This window comes from Acinonyx jubatus, chromosome B4 (genome assembly GCF_027475565.1).
Source record: "Acinonyx jubatus isolate Ajub_Pintada_27869175 chromosome B4, VMU_Ajub_asm_v1.0, whole genome shotgun sequence".
NCBI classification, from domain to species: Eukaryota; Metazoa; Chordata; class Mammalia; order Carnivora; family Felidae; genus Acinonyx; species Acinonyx jubatus.
The window spans coordinates 5,056,860-5,070,346 of record NC_069387.1 but is presented as its reverse complement, the minus strand read 5'-3'; the positions used below and the strand labels follow the sequence as shown (position 1 = coordinate 5,070,346).

The window sequence follows — 13,487 nt, the reverse complement described above, 5'->3', positions numbered from 1 at the left end:
GGCCACAATATTCATTAGACTCTGGAGAAAAACGACCAATTAACAAATCCATAAATTATATAATACCATCTTGTAATTAGGTTTGTAAAAGGGAGATATCTGGAAGTTGGGCCTTTAAGATGTTTGCGTCTTGTTCGTGTATTTATATGTGTGTCCATGTATGTTGTAAATGTGAGCTACTTTCTCTACCTCTGCATGGTATTGCTAAAATTAATTTGTAAAAGAGCTCTACTTAGTTTGTTTAAAGACATTTGTAAAAATGAGGCATTCTAAAACTCAGAAAGACAGAAACTAACCCAAGTGTTTTTTAAAAAAACGTTTTTTTTATAATGTTTATTTCTGACACAGAGACAGAGCATGAGAGGGGCAGAGACAGAGAGGGAGACACAGAGTCCGAAGCAGGCTCCAGGCTCCAAGCTGTCAGCACAGAGCCTGACGTGGAGCTCGATATCACAAACTGTGAGATCATAACCTGAGCCGAAGTCGGTCACTTAACCGACTGAGCCACCCAGGTGCCCCAAAGTTCACATGATCTTTGGGGAATTATTCGGAATTAAAGCTAATTTAAAGTTGCTGGTTTACTGGAAATAATAGGGGAAACAATTCTGTAAAGCTGCAGAAGGTCCGTGAGAAAGGAATCTGGAAAGGAACTTTGTACATGGTCAGGACTAAGGCTGTGGAGAACTAGTATGTAAAAAGTCTGGGGACGCTCAGTCGGTTAAGCGTCTGACTCTTGCTTTCGGCTCAGGTCATGATCTCACGGTTCCTGGGTTCGAGCCCTGCCCACTGGGCTCTGTGCTGACAGCGTAGAGCTGCTTGGGATTTGCTCTCTTCTCTCTCTCTGCCCCTCCTTGCCTGCACTCACTCTGTCTCTCAAAATAAATATATAAACATTTAAAATCTTAAAAAAAGTCTACTAGGGAGTGATCAACACCTGGGAAAGAGAAGAGAGCCTAAGAGTGCAAGATCAGACAGAAGTTGAGCAGTGGTACAATAACAAACCTCACAGCTGATTCTCTGAGGAGTTCTAGAAGTTGGATTACCCTTCAGAATATCCTAAACTAAGGTCATTGGTTGTGACCAGTGGGGTAGGGGGCATGCCCTTGGCAAGGCGGCTGTCTTCAGTCAGGGCAATCCCTGCTGGCGGCTGAGGGCTGAGGGCAGCCTTCCTACAGCTGAGAGTCCTTTGTTTCTGATGGAGACTTTGAACTAACAGGAAAACTGCATCCAGACAGATTCTTGTTTGGAACATTGCTGGTTCTCTGTTTGCTCTTCCAGGTTTAAGGCTGTGACTTACAGAAATTTGGTAAAATATTCCTTTGTAAACAAATATGAAACATTTATGTTTTTCTCCCAACCTGATCCCTCCAGGGTTCAGAAACTCTCAGTGACTATTTTTTTTTCCTCAGTGACTATTCTTATTTTCATGGCAATGTATTTATTTACATAAGTTCAGTAAGAAACTGATCTCCTTATGACAGAATGCAATTAGAAACACTGGTTATAGTACTAAAGCTTTGACCGGAATGTCACATTTAAGGGACACATGCGTAGACTCAGATATGCCCAGACAGCTTTAAGGAATTAAGGGTGACTTCATGGAGCCACCGAAACCCCTCAGAAAACTCAGTCTGATAGCTTGCTTACAGGGTTCCTGGCAGGTACAGGAAACTCAAGATATTTTGGAGACCTCAAAGAGAGGAATTCACCCAAATCTGTAGGTGCTCCAGGCAAAGTCTGATGGCAAGTATTTGGCTTGTCTTTTGAGCCTCAAAAGGCTGTTGAAAGTTCAATCTGAAATTCCTTATGAAAAGTTCCAGCAAAGCAGATTTAAAAAAAGACCAATCACTATTCCTGCTATGCTTACGTAAACAATTAGGCCAAGTTTGTCAAATGTGGACTTATTTTACAAGCAAAGTAGTCTTAAATTGCGAAACTACGGGACTCATCGCTCTCTTCCCGAATCCACAGGCCCCACCTACCCGCTGTCAGCAAGGACAACATCCAAAAGAAACCCACTTGCAACAGCAGCCGGCCTCTGACAGACCCGAACCTACCTCAGGAGGACTGGTCTGAAGCTACCCAGCTACAAGGCTCCCATAAGGCTCAGATGAAATAAGACCAAATATGGTACAAGAACGAATAATCAAGGAACAAAATTCTTGCTAATGCAGGATGTTGGGTTTCAACATGGAACTAAAGAATACGCCTACACAAGAGCAGGTTTCCATTCCTCTAACCAGGATCTTTGCCCCATTTCAGCAGGAAGACGGGTCATCTTCCCAATTCCCTCAAGAGTGAAGAATGATCAAAAGACAGTGGGGATTGAAACCCAGAACAGAAGGGTTAGCGGGACTACTAAGAGAGCAGTGACCTCTAACCCCACCCCCACCCCTTTCTCATTTGCCTTTCAATTCTGGGACTTCCTTCCCTCTCACCTCCTTCCAGCAGGTGGCCTGAGGCTTGCTCTCCCATCTCCCCGTATGGCAGCCTCTGGAAAAAACCCTCTCCCCACATCCGGCAGACGAACTTGGGTTTGGTCCATGTCTAGCATCTATTATCTATTGGGAGGAGACAGGAGGTCCCCAGCACGTGCTCTCTCAAGACACTGCTGAGCGGCAGGGGGCACTGGGTGCGCCCACATCCCATCATTCTAGCCAATACCTTGAAAGGTCAAACGTTTTCTCCCTTACCAGTCTGATTATTTTTGTTTGCGTTTCCTGGACCATGGCAGAGATTGCTTTTTTTTTTTTAAATCTGTTCACGGCCACCGGGGTTCCCTTTCTGTGAACTTCTCGTTTATATCTTGTGCCTATATGACTACTCGGCTGCCAGTTTCTGACAAACCTGTAGTTGTTCATGACCTCTGTCAGCCCTACTTCCTGCTGTTGCATAAGCTCCAGGAGGCCAGAAACCCAAGTGGCTCCCAGCCAGGCTCTTAGAACAGCAGCTCACTCGGCATTGCCAAACGGACAAGAGAAGCGTCCCCCGCCATCCTGCGGCAGTCTTTTATGTGAAGCAGCGGCTCGCACAGCGAAGGGCACCGGCCGGGATCACACTGCCCAAGCTTACAGCCCAGCCCCTCCACTGGCTACCTGTGTGTCTCTGAGCAAACTACTTAACCACTCTGTGCCTCCATTTCCGTATCTGGAAAATGGCAGAATGAGCATCTCAAAGGATGTTTTTTAAAGGTTCGTGAAATGTTGGCTATTATTTTATCACACTGAAGTTTTACCTTTTGATGTAATCATAAATAGCTATTTTTTGACTTCCTATTTCTATGTCAAGCTTATTAAGAAAACCCTCCTAACCTAAGATATTTTTCTAACATTTCTAAAATTTTTCTTTTTTTTTTTAATCAGACAGCTAGAAGTATATTTTTTCCTTTACTAAAATTTTTTTCTTACATTTAGATCTTTAATCCAGTTGGAATTTATTATGAGGACATAAAGAATTTAACTTGACTCCATATGGAAAGCCAACTGCCCCAACACTGCTGGCTGATTAGAACATTCTTTCCCTATCCATCTGCAATCCCTGTTTGTTTTTTTAAGTTTTTTTGAATGTTTACTTATTTTTGAGAGAGAGAGACAAAGAGTGAACAGGGAAGGGGCAGAGAGAGAGAGAGAGAGAGGGAGACATGAATCCAAAGCAGGCTTCAGGCTCTGAGCTGTCAGCACAGAGCCCAACACGGGGCTTGAACTCACGGACCACGAGATCACAACTTGAGCCAAAGTCAGATGCTTAACCAACTGAGCCACCAAATGGCCCCTTACCAATTTTTTTTTAAGTTTACTTATTTTTGAGAGAGAGAGAACCCAAGCAGGCCCGTGCTGTCTGCACAGAGCCAGAGATGGGGCTCAATTCCACGAACAATGAGATCATGACCTGATACGGAAATCAAGAGTTGGACATTCAACCAATGGAGTCCCCCAGGTGCGCCTGTAATCCCTATTACATATGATGTTCCCACACATCCACATGACTTTCTGGGGACTCCCACTGATCTCTCTCTTCTGGCACCAACACCAGACTGCTTAAATCTTTATACTTAGAATGTCCATCCACAAGTCCCCACACCAGTTCTTCCTAAGTTGGCTATTTTGGGGCTATCACTCTTCCATATGAATTTTAGAATCAGTTTCTCAAATGCTAACAGGATTAAGTCCTATTGGGCACTGAGCATACCCCTTAGGGAGAAATTCCATTTCCAATCCATAAATAGGATCATTTTTTTGTAATACAATTTATTGTCAAGTTAGTTAACATACAGTGTACGTAGTGTGCTCTTGGCTTCAGGAGTAGATTCCCATGATTCATCACTTACATACAACAGTGGTCATCCCAACAAGTGCCCGCCTCAAAACAAACACACAAAAAAATATAAATAGGATCTTTAAGATGCAGAGGGACCCCACTGGGCAAAAGAGTCATTTCAAGGTCCAGCAATTGCTAAAAGCTAAAAAACATAAAACCAACTTTTAAAATCCCAAACAAGACAAAGAAATCTTTCCATATAGATGATTAGTTTGTCACGGGCGCACCGAGAGGCACAGTGCTATAGCGGGATAGAGGCAAGTGTCCATCTGGCCCGAACCGGGATTCCATGGCACACGTACATGAGGCCAACTCCTCAACTCCCCAGATCTTGCTGGTGGATCTAAAACTGCCTAAAAGCTTCCCTCTGAGACCATAAATTCCACGAGACCATGGAGCGCATTACTCACTTTGTTACCCCTACCCCTCTGCACATAACAGGAGCTCCATACATCTAGTCTGTCATCAAAGTGAACAAGTGAATCAAACCACCTGGGGCACCTGTCTGGTTCAGTCAGTAAAGCATCCAACTCTTGACCTCAGGGCTCTGTGTTCAAGCCCCACACTGGGAACAGAACCTACTTTAAAAAACAAAAAGCTGACTCCCCTCTTCAGTGACATCTTGGGTCTCCAAGGCTTCCACAGGCATGGAGACCAGGGGCTGCTGGGAAGCACCGCCACCAGAGGAGCTGCCAAGGGCTTACACCAAACCGTGTCAAGGGCCGACAACAGGACTACGGCCAGCTGTTGAGAACTATCCCAAGGAGGAAAAGCAAAATCCAACCCCATGGCTTCCTCTGAACCCCCGGCCTTCAGGAACCCAAAGGCACGGGACACCACTGCCTACACATCCCTCCCTTAAGCGATGCCAGGCTGTTTCGGTTCTAGATGCGCTAGCCGGCAGTCAGGTCCTCGGGTTACAAAGTCCCTCACCAAGGACTTCCCGAGGGCGGTCCTGTCACCGTCCTCACTGCACAGGTGAGGCACAGGAGTTGAGAAATGAGGTCACTTACGCAGAAGATCAGAGAGCTGGACCACAGCAGATGTGGGGCCCAGGGCCAGTGGTCTTCCGGCAGCAGTCAGAGGTCCCTCCTCGGAGGTGGCGATACAGAGCTACACGACAAGCATGTGACGACAGCAGCACTTCAGTTGTGTAAAAAGCACGCCAAGTACCGCTGACCGAGCGAGTGCGTCCCTGCCCCGACCACCGTGTCTCTCCTCTAACGCTGGCTCTCCCCTCGACGCCTCCCTCCTGGAGCTCCGCGTCTCTGAGGGCCCCCGTGCCTCCCCTCCAATACAGCCCCCCTCGGGCCGTGTGGCGCTCCTCTAACCTCTCCTCCGAGGCGCCGTGATTGCTGCGGGGCCAGGTTTACAGATTAGGAAACAGAAGCACAGAGCGTACGTGACGCACCCACCTAGTGCCCGGGCGGGAGAGCTGGGATGTGCACTGAGGCGGTCTGACCTGGGGCTGTGGACTCAGGCCCGGCCTCACAGCAGGAAGGACGCTGCTTCCACCCAGCGGACGAGCACTGAGCACCAACTCCGTGCCACGCACCGTTCTGAGCACGTGCCTGTGCGGCTTGGAGTAAGCATCGCGGGGCCGGGGGGCTGACAGTGGTCCCTGAGCGGCCGGCCCAGCTGCACGACGCCTCATTCAATGAGGCGATGACTCCCTTCACTTCCTCAAGAGTTAAAGAAACAAAGCAACAAAAAAGCCTTCTGGTGATCAGCTAGATTTCCCAAGGGGGGCAGAGGAAAAGGAGGGTTCGAAGGACCACAATGGCCTCCCAGCCCAGGCAGCAGGAAACAGCGGCTCACTTCTGTTCTAAAGCCTCCGCAGGCAGGACTCTACTCTTCACGTGCTCTCATAGTCTATCAACTATCGCCCTGCTTCCCCACAGCCTTCCTCTCTGAGCAGAGGGTGGATGTAGCCACTTCCAAAGAGGATGTCCCCAAACAAAGTCCTAAGTTGTGACAAAAAGCAGAAGTATTTCCTCTCGTGCAAGGGCCCTCAAACTCCAATATCTGTTCACACAGACGGGCCATATTTCCAGGGTTTCCTCAGAGCAGTTCTGCGAGCAACAGATGTCTTCCAACCCAGTCTCAGTAAAGACGGAAGTATTTCTCTAGACTCCGTATCCTTCTCCTCATGGGGGAAAACTCATGTTCTCCATAAAATGTATGCCATAACCAACAGATAAGCTTCCCGTTAGCTTTAAAAAGCCTTCTGACTCTTGTTCGTAACTGGTGGACTGTAAGGGCTACAGCCACTGTGAAGAATTTGGCAGGATCTACAAAAATCTCACGTCCGTTTACCCTTTACATAGAAACTGAGATTCTAGAACGTATTCCCCAAGATGCACTGGTAAAACAGAAAATGACTTGTGCCTAGGATTATGCCTTGTGGTATTAATATTCAAAGCAAAAGACTGGAAGGAACTCGGTAGCCATCAGTCAGGGGCTGTATCAGTCACGACACACTGACCCAGGGACTACTACTCAGCTGTCTCAAGGGATGGGAGAGAGTTTCATGAACTAGTAAGAATGAGTGATCTCCGCGCACATTTCTCAGTGACAAAGCGAAGTTCAGAACATTAGATAGAGGATGTTACCTTTCAAGAAAAAAAGAGAATAGAAAAATTTATACTTATTTGCTGATACTTGCAAAAAGAAACACCAAAGGATAAATCAAAAATGAATTTTAAAAAATAGCGATGGGGTGCCTGAGTGGTTTGGTTGGTTGAGTGTCTGGCTCTTGGGTTCAAGGTCCAAATTGGGCTCTATGCTGACTGTGTAGAGGCTGCTTGGGATTCTCTCTCTCCCCCATCTCTCTCTGCTCCTCCCCTGCTCGTGCTCGGTCCCTCTCAGAATAAACTTTAAAACAAATTTTAAAAGTAATAATAATAAATAATAGCTATAATGATGGAAGGAGAGATTCTGACGGGGACAAAGACAGAATGAGACTTTTACACTTTTTACAAAGTTTGCCTTTGAAAACTAAGTGTTTCACATATTCAAAAAAAACAAATCAAAAAGCAGCAAAGCAATCCTTGTAGAGACAGTAAGCAAACAGAGGTTATCTAATTGTAATTAAATTGCTGGATCTAACCACAGAGGAAAATGGACTTCCTTCAAGTGCCCTCAGAACATGGTAACAGCACATCTTTAGTGGGATTTGGAGAAAGAGAGCTCTTAAAAAATCTTAAATTCCATTCAGTATTCTGTTAATAATAATACTAGTATCGTTTTACAACTTTTATATACAGTAGAATGGCGTAAATAACCAATAAATACTGTTATGAACCAAGATCCATACAAACACACAAGAAAGCAAATCTAGCATGTGGAACATTCTGTAGGACAAGTGGCTCAGAGACAGAAGCATTAAAGAAAGGAGGGGTCTTAGATTGTTCTGAATTATGAAACTTAAGAGACCTCACAACCAAAGCTTAATGTGGACTCTGATTTGAACAAACCAACTCAAAAAAGGCATTTTTGAGACAATCACAAAAGTATGATTATGGACTGGGTGGCAGAGGCCACATGGAATTGCTATAAATTTTACAAGTTATGCCAATAGCACTGTAATTATGAAAAAAATTCCATTTTTAGAGACATACTCTAAATACATATACATATGATTTGTATATGGTAATTTTAGAGGTGCATACTCCAAATATGTATATGTATGATTTGAATATGGTAACTCAATTTATTATTTTCTTGACTTTTGAATATCTCAGAATTTTCATAAGTTAAAAAAAATCCCATTTAATACATGTGAAATATCACCACTCTATAACACTTCCACTAAAATTTACCAATGTGACAATTTGCTTTTGTTCTAAATCCAGCCACCAGTGCAGCTATTTCTAGGAGAAAACTACACCATAGGTTCTAAAAAAAATACTTATGATCAAAATTTACACAAAAACTCATGTAACAGGTAGAGATTATTTGTACATAAAAATTATTACAGTTAACCCCTGAGGAACTCTGAAATGCATGGGTCTACTTATACGTGCATTTTATATAGTATTGTGCCGTAAATGTTATTTTCCCTTCCTTACAATTTTCATTTAACTTACTTTATCTTAAGAAAATCATGTATGGGGGGGGCGCCTGGGTGGCTCAGTCAGTTAAGTGTCCAACTTCAGCTCAGGTCATGACCTCACAGTTTGGGAGTTCAAGCCCCACATTGGGCTCTGTGCTGACAGCTCAGAGCTTGGAGCCTGCTTCAGATTCTGTGTCTCCCTCTCTCTCTGCACCCCACCCCCAACTCATGCTCTGTCTCTCTCTCTCTCTCTCAAAAATAAATAAACACTTAAAAAAAAGTTTTGGGGGAGTCTAAAGCTATACACAGATTTTCAATGGTGTGGGGTATGGGGGGGGGCAGGGTGCTCGGTGCCCTTAACCCCAGTGTTGTTCAGCATCCAATGTGTTTCTACTTCCTCCCCGGGTACTGGTTTAGACATCAAGAAAAGCCACACTTATCTGTAAACCATGGGGCCAGATCCAGCCCAGTGCCTGCTGTAAATAAAGTTTTATTGGGACATGGCCACATCATTCACTACTGAACTGCCTGTGGCTGCTCTCATGCTCTGACAGCAGAGTAGAGCAGATTAAACAGAGATCCTATGGCCTCAAAGCCTGAACTATTTACTGTCTGGCCCTTCACAGAAAAAGGGTGCAAAGGTCTGCTCCAGGTCATCTCTGGAAACCAATCAGGATGCCACCAAAAAAAAGGGCTCTTGCTCTGAGCTCCGACACGTGAGCGGGTCACACACGGTGAGACCCGGGTGAGGCAACGCCACGTGGGGAACATGCAGCTGACTTCAAATTCCAGATGCATTCTTAGGGCCAAATGGGCCCAAGGGGCTCCGAGGAAAAACGACAAGGAGGCATGAAAGACAAAAGTACTATGAAAATGCAAAGCGATCAGTCTTATGCAAGAAGCTTTAGCTGTTGTCATGGGTCAGAGTACGGATCTGCAAAGTTGCAAGCTGGAAGGCTCTCAGACCATCTCCCTCAAGTATGTGAAGAGAAATCCTACGTGTTTTCTTGTTTACCATCTGTCTCTTCACCTAGAAATCGGGCTCTGGGAGGGCAGCCATCCCCTTGCCCACCACCCCACCCCCGGTGCCTAGAAATGGGCATCTCTGAACATCAGGGTTCTGTGTTTCCACCACTTAACAACCCAAGGACTTTGACCACCATTTACTGAAAACTGACTACCCCTCCACACCTCTGCCTGCCCCGAGGTTCAAAGCTGTTGGTGGCAATGCTTAGATTCCACAGCTCCAAATATTCTCACCGCCCTGAGAGAGCATGAAATACGGCGCTTGGACTAACTCATCCTGCTCTATAAAATCCTTTCCATTCTGGAGAGCGCGAAGAAGGAAAGAGTATTTATAAGCTGACACCTGAAACTTAAGCGTAAAAATTAAGTATCCTTGGTTCAGGGAAAGATGGACTACTACTCAAAGTAGTGACTTAGAGCTCAAATTTCTGGTGTAGTTTCCAAACAGGGTTGAAAAGATGAAATGGTTTATGTTCCGACCTGTGAAAGGCAGCAAAGAGTCAGAAATCAAGAAGGTGGGAAGCAGGTTGGTCTGTAAGGGGTGAAGACTGAGCACCGACTTTTTCTGGCATCTCAGCCCCACCCCTCCCTGGGAGGGGGGAGGTGCCTGAATATTCATGCTCCCCTGCTGAGGACATATTCCTTCCAAGCCGGCCAGGGAAGGGGAGGAAGGAAGTGCAGACACAGAAAACACTCTTGCTGGTGTTTTCCCAAGAGCCAGGAGCCCCTGTGCGCTGGAGCAAGAGGAGCCCTTCTCTTCCCGCTCAGGAGCCTGTTCCAAAAGCCTTCACAGGCCACAGACTGACCCCTCATTCAAACGCATAAACTGTGAATGTCGCTAAGTTAACTTGTGCTACTGGTTCCTCTTACCCCAGCTAAAGTCAAGATGTTCTCCAAGGACTTGGTCATGATGAGACGCTTCTTGGCACGAGTTACTGCGACATACAGTAAATTCCATTCATCCTCAGAAAACGACTCTGAAGAAAGTAAAGGGAAGAAGTGGATCAACTCAAAAGCCTGCTTACGACAATGTACGTCTTCATCTAAATGTTTACCACCCCTCCATGCTCCCCCACTAAGAAAAACCGCTCAAGACTGGCTGGCCGTATACACAAAATTTTCCTACAAATACCACCTCCAAAAACAAACAAAGACCTAAAAGACTTGTGGCACGAAACACCAAGTTTTAATTTGTGCGGCTGCTGGTACATCCCAGGATCGTGCTCACTAGTTACTCAACACCCGTGCTGTGCCCGGTGCATGTTTCCATCCACTCTCCCGGTTCCCTTCATGACAGCCAGGTGGCACTGATGGGGGAAACTGAGGCTCGCAGAGTTCAAGTCACTTTGACACACAGGCCAAGGCTAATAAGCAAGTGCCCAGGAGCCGAACCCAATGCTACTTATCTCCAAAGCCCACATTCTTTCTTTTCCTGACACCGTCCCTCTCCCTTACACACTCCAAGCTGGAAACGTCTTGGGCTGGCACCCGACGAGCAGGGAAGAATCACACATTACGAGGCTTTCCCGCCTGCCTGAAGCCACTCCCCCCACATTCACAACAGCCAACACAATGCTGGGAGCTCGGTACTGAGCGGCTGAGGTGTCAGTACGTGTTAGGCTGTTACACTGTGTGCCTTAAATGGGTAGACTGTATAGTATGTGAATTACAACTCAATAAAGCTGTTATAGAAAAACCAAAAATACACATATGTGTTCAATGACCAGCAAGGGAAAAAAAAAACAAATAAAGAGTAGCATATTAAATAAACTCTTCTTCCCCAGTATCGAGCCACTCTTATCTCTCAAGGGCCCTTCCTTGCCTCCCTCTGCTCTAATTTATCTTCAACACCACGTCTTTCTATAACCTAACAAATATATTCATGGCAGATAAGGAGTTTCTAGTATTTCTATTTGCACCCCACCGATGTACCTATGCCCCAGATTCAGAGTTCACAGTTAATGAAGCGTTTGTTTGCAGAAAAACTTCACATGGTTTAATTCTACGATTCAAAACCATAATAACTGCACTGATGCTCAAAGCATAACAAATAGCCTTGAGTACAAATTTATATAAAAAGATGACACAAATTGCTTACTTTTTCACCTTTTAGGATTTCCTGGCCTCTTTAAGATAAAGGGGATTTAATTTTAAAAAACAACACTTGGGTGAGCAGGTCACCTGTGTATGTTAAAGCTTAAATGAGGCTGGGCGTCGGGTATGCGGTGGTGAAAATCCCAGAGCTGAGAGGTGGTATGGGCAGAACAGGCCGGCCGTGGGCACAGCCATCCCGCCAGCAGCCCTGGGGGATGGGCCTAAGATAGGCTTTTCGAAAAACACAGTACAACAATAAAAAACCACAGAACTAGAGCTGTTTTTCTTCTAGAAGGATCCTGCCCAGAGCCCATACAACAGAAAGCAGGCCATCCAGAGGAGGCCCCCACCCCACCCCCCCCACGCACAGGCTCCTCACCAACTCTGAAGTGGGGCAGCTGTGCGAGGTTGTGCCTGGCGCAAGGCACTTTCACAAAATCGTCCAAAACGTGCACAGTGTCAAACTCCAAGCCTTTGGCTTTGTGTACAGTGCCCAAAATGTACTCTGGAACAAACAGAGAGCGTACGATTAGATGGGGGCCTGGCAGGGGAAGGACCGAGACGGGAAAGGAAAAGCGTGCTCTCGCTGCTTTACTCCTAAAACCAACGTTCCCTCACCCGTATGTTGCTCTGCAGGGAAAGAGGAAACAACAGTCGGGGGGGGAAAAAAAGAGACAGAAATAAAACGGGGGATGTAGCAAATTCGCTGCAGGCGAGCCAGTCCATCAGAATCGCACCCCCGGGCCCACGGGGACCTGCCCACCCCCAGTCTGCCGGCAAAGGGCCAGAGGCCCACGGGAGCGCTGGGCAGCCCGCCCGGGCTCACACACGGGGCTGAGTGCAGACGCAACCCAAGCGCAGGGCCCCCAGCGAACAGCCCCTCTGCCCCCTTCCTCCCAGGAGGGGCCGGGAGCACAACACCCTCGTGGCCACACGGGATTCCATGCAGGAAGTCGACCACCCGACCCTCGTCCCGCCAGGACGAGAAGAGGCCGTGCCCTCCCTACCTGCGAAGTCCAGGTCTTCTATGTGACACTTCTCTATCCTCTCCACCAGTTCTGGAATCCTGATGTTATACTTCTCCACGACTGCAATCTTGGCCTCCAGCTCCTTATCCTCAGCCGCGGTCACATACCTCTTGAAGCCACTGAAGCCCTCCTTGTGCACCCATCTTCTAATAAACTTGTCTTTAATAACGAGGTTCTCTGAGGAGAACACGCACTCGGGTTAACACGACGGGGCCGCACTAGACTGCGGCACCATAAGCAAACGTCTCGAAGCTGCGAGATCCGGGTTCTAGTCCCGACTGCATCACTAACCTGCTGTGTGACCCGGGACAAGTCAAAAAGGACCTGTGCTCTAGCCTCTCTGTCTCCAAACCGAGGCTCAAGAGCCCTACCCTTGGCGTCCTTACCTACTTCACAGGGATGTGAAAAAGCGCAGGACGGGAAAGAAATGCGCTCCAGAGTGTTAGAAAGGATCGTGTGGGGCCCATGCAGAGGTCTCGGCGGGTAAAGGTGCCAGGCACACAGAAAGATGGTGAGGGAAGACGGCCTGGGGGACCAACATTAGGCAGAAATTCAGACTCCTGAGAGTAGGGTCTGGAAAGAGCTCTCCGTACCTCTGGAAATTGGAGGCCTCAGGCATGCCGCTCTGGGTGGGAACAGAGCCACGCCTGCTCCATCCTTCTCCAGGGGAAACAAGAGTGCTGACTCAGAACACGCCCAGCCTTCTCCCGTCCCTTGTCACTAGAGCGCTTTGGTCCACTACACCACTGCCAGGAGGGTACTCACGTTTCTTCCGTTCTTCCTCCGGCTGAAGAAGGATCCAAATATCAATGATTCTGTCCAATCCAAATGATTTAATCCCCTGAAAAAGTTTTGTGGTGGGATTTTTGGTTTTTTTGTTGTTCTCCGTGCGAGTTTGTTACTGTCATTGTTTTAACAAAACAAAGTAAAGCAAACGTAGAGATGGGATTTGGGGGTGAGAGGTTTTC

At 46.8% G+C, this 13,487-nt stretch overlaps 1 protein-coding gene across 9 annotated transcripts in view; it reads right to left on the bottom strand.

Annotated features, from left to right (window-relative positions):
* The window catches only part of FBH1 (F-box DNA helicase 1), a 214,528-nt gene that overhangs the window by 169,091 nt on the left and 31,950 nt on the right, over positions 1-13,487 (bottom strand). For all 9 annotated transcript variants that reach the window (XR_003425177.2, XR_008299887.1, XR_008299888.1 and 6 more), the window contains 4 exons: positions 13,285-13,360; positions 12,499-12,696; positions 11,871-11,996; positions 10,268-10,374 (listed from right to left, as the gene is read on the bottom strand). Coding sequence is in view for 6 of the 9 variants with exons in the window: in XM_053225221.1 (XP_053081196.1) it covers positions 10,268-10,374; positions 11,871-11,996; positions 12,499-12,696; positions 13,285-13,360 (507 nt within the window). In the remaining 3 variants the exon portion in view is untranslated. The remainder of the gene's footprint in view (positions 1-10,267; positions 10,375-11,870; positions 11,997-12,498; positions 12,697-13,284; positions 13,361-13,487) is intronic.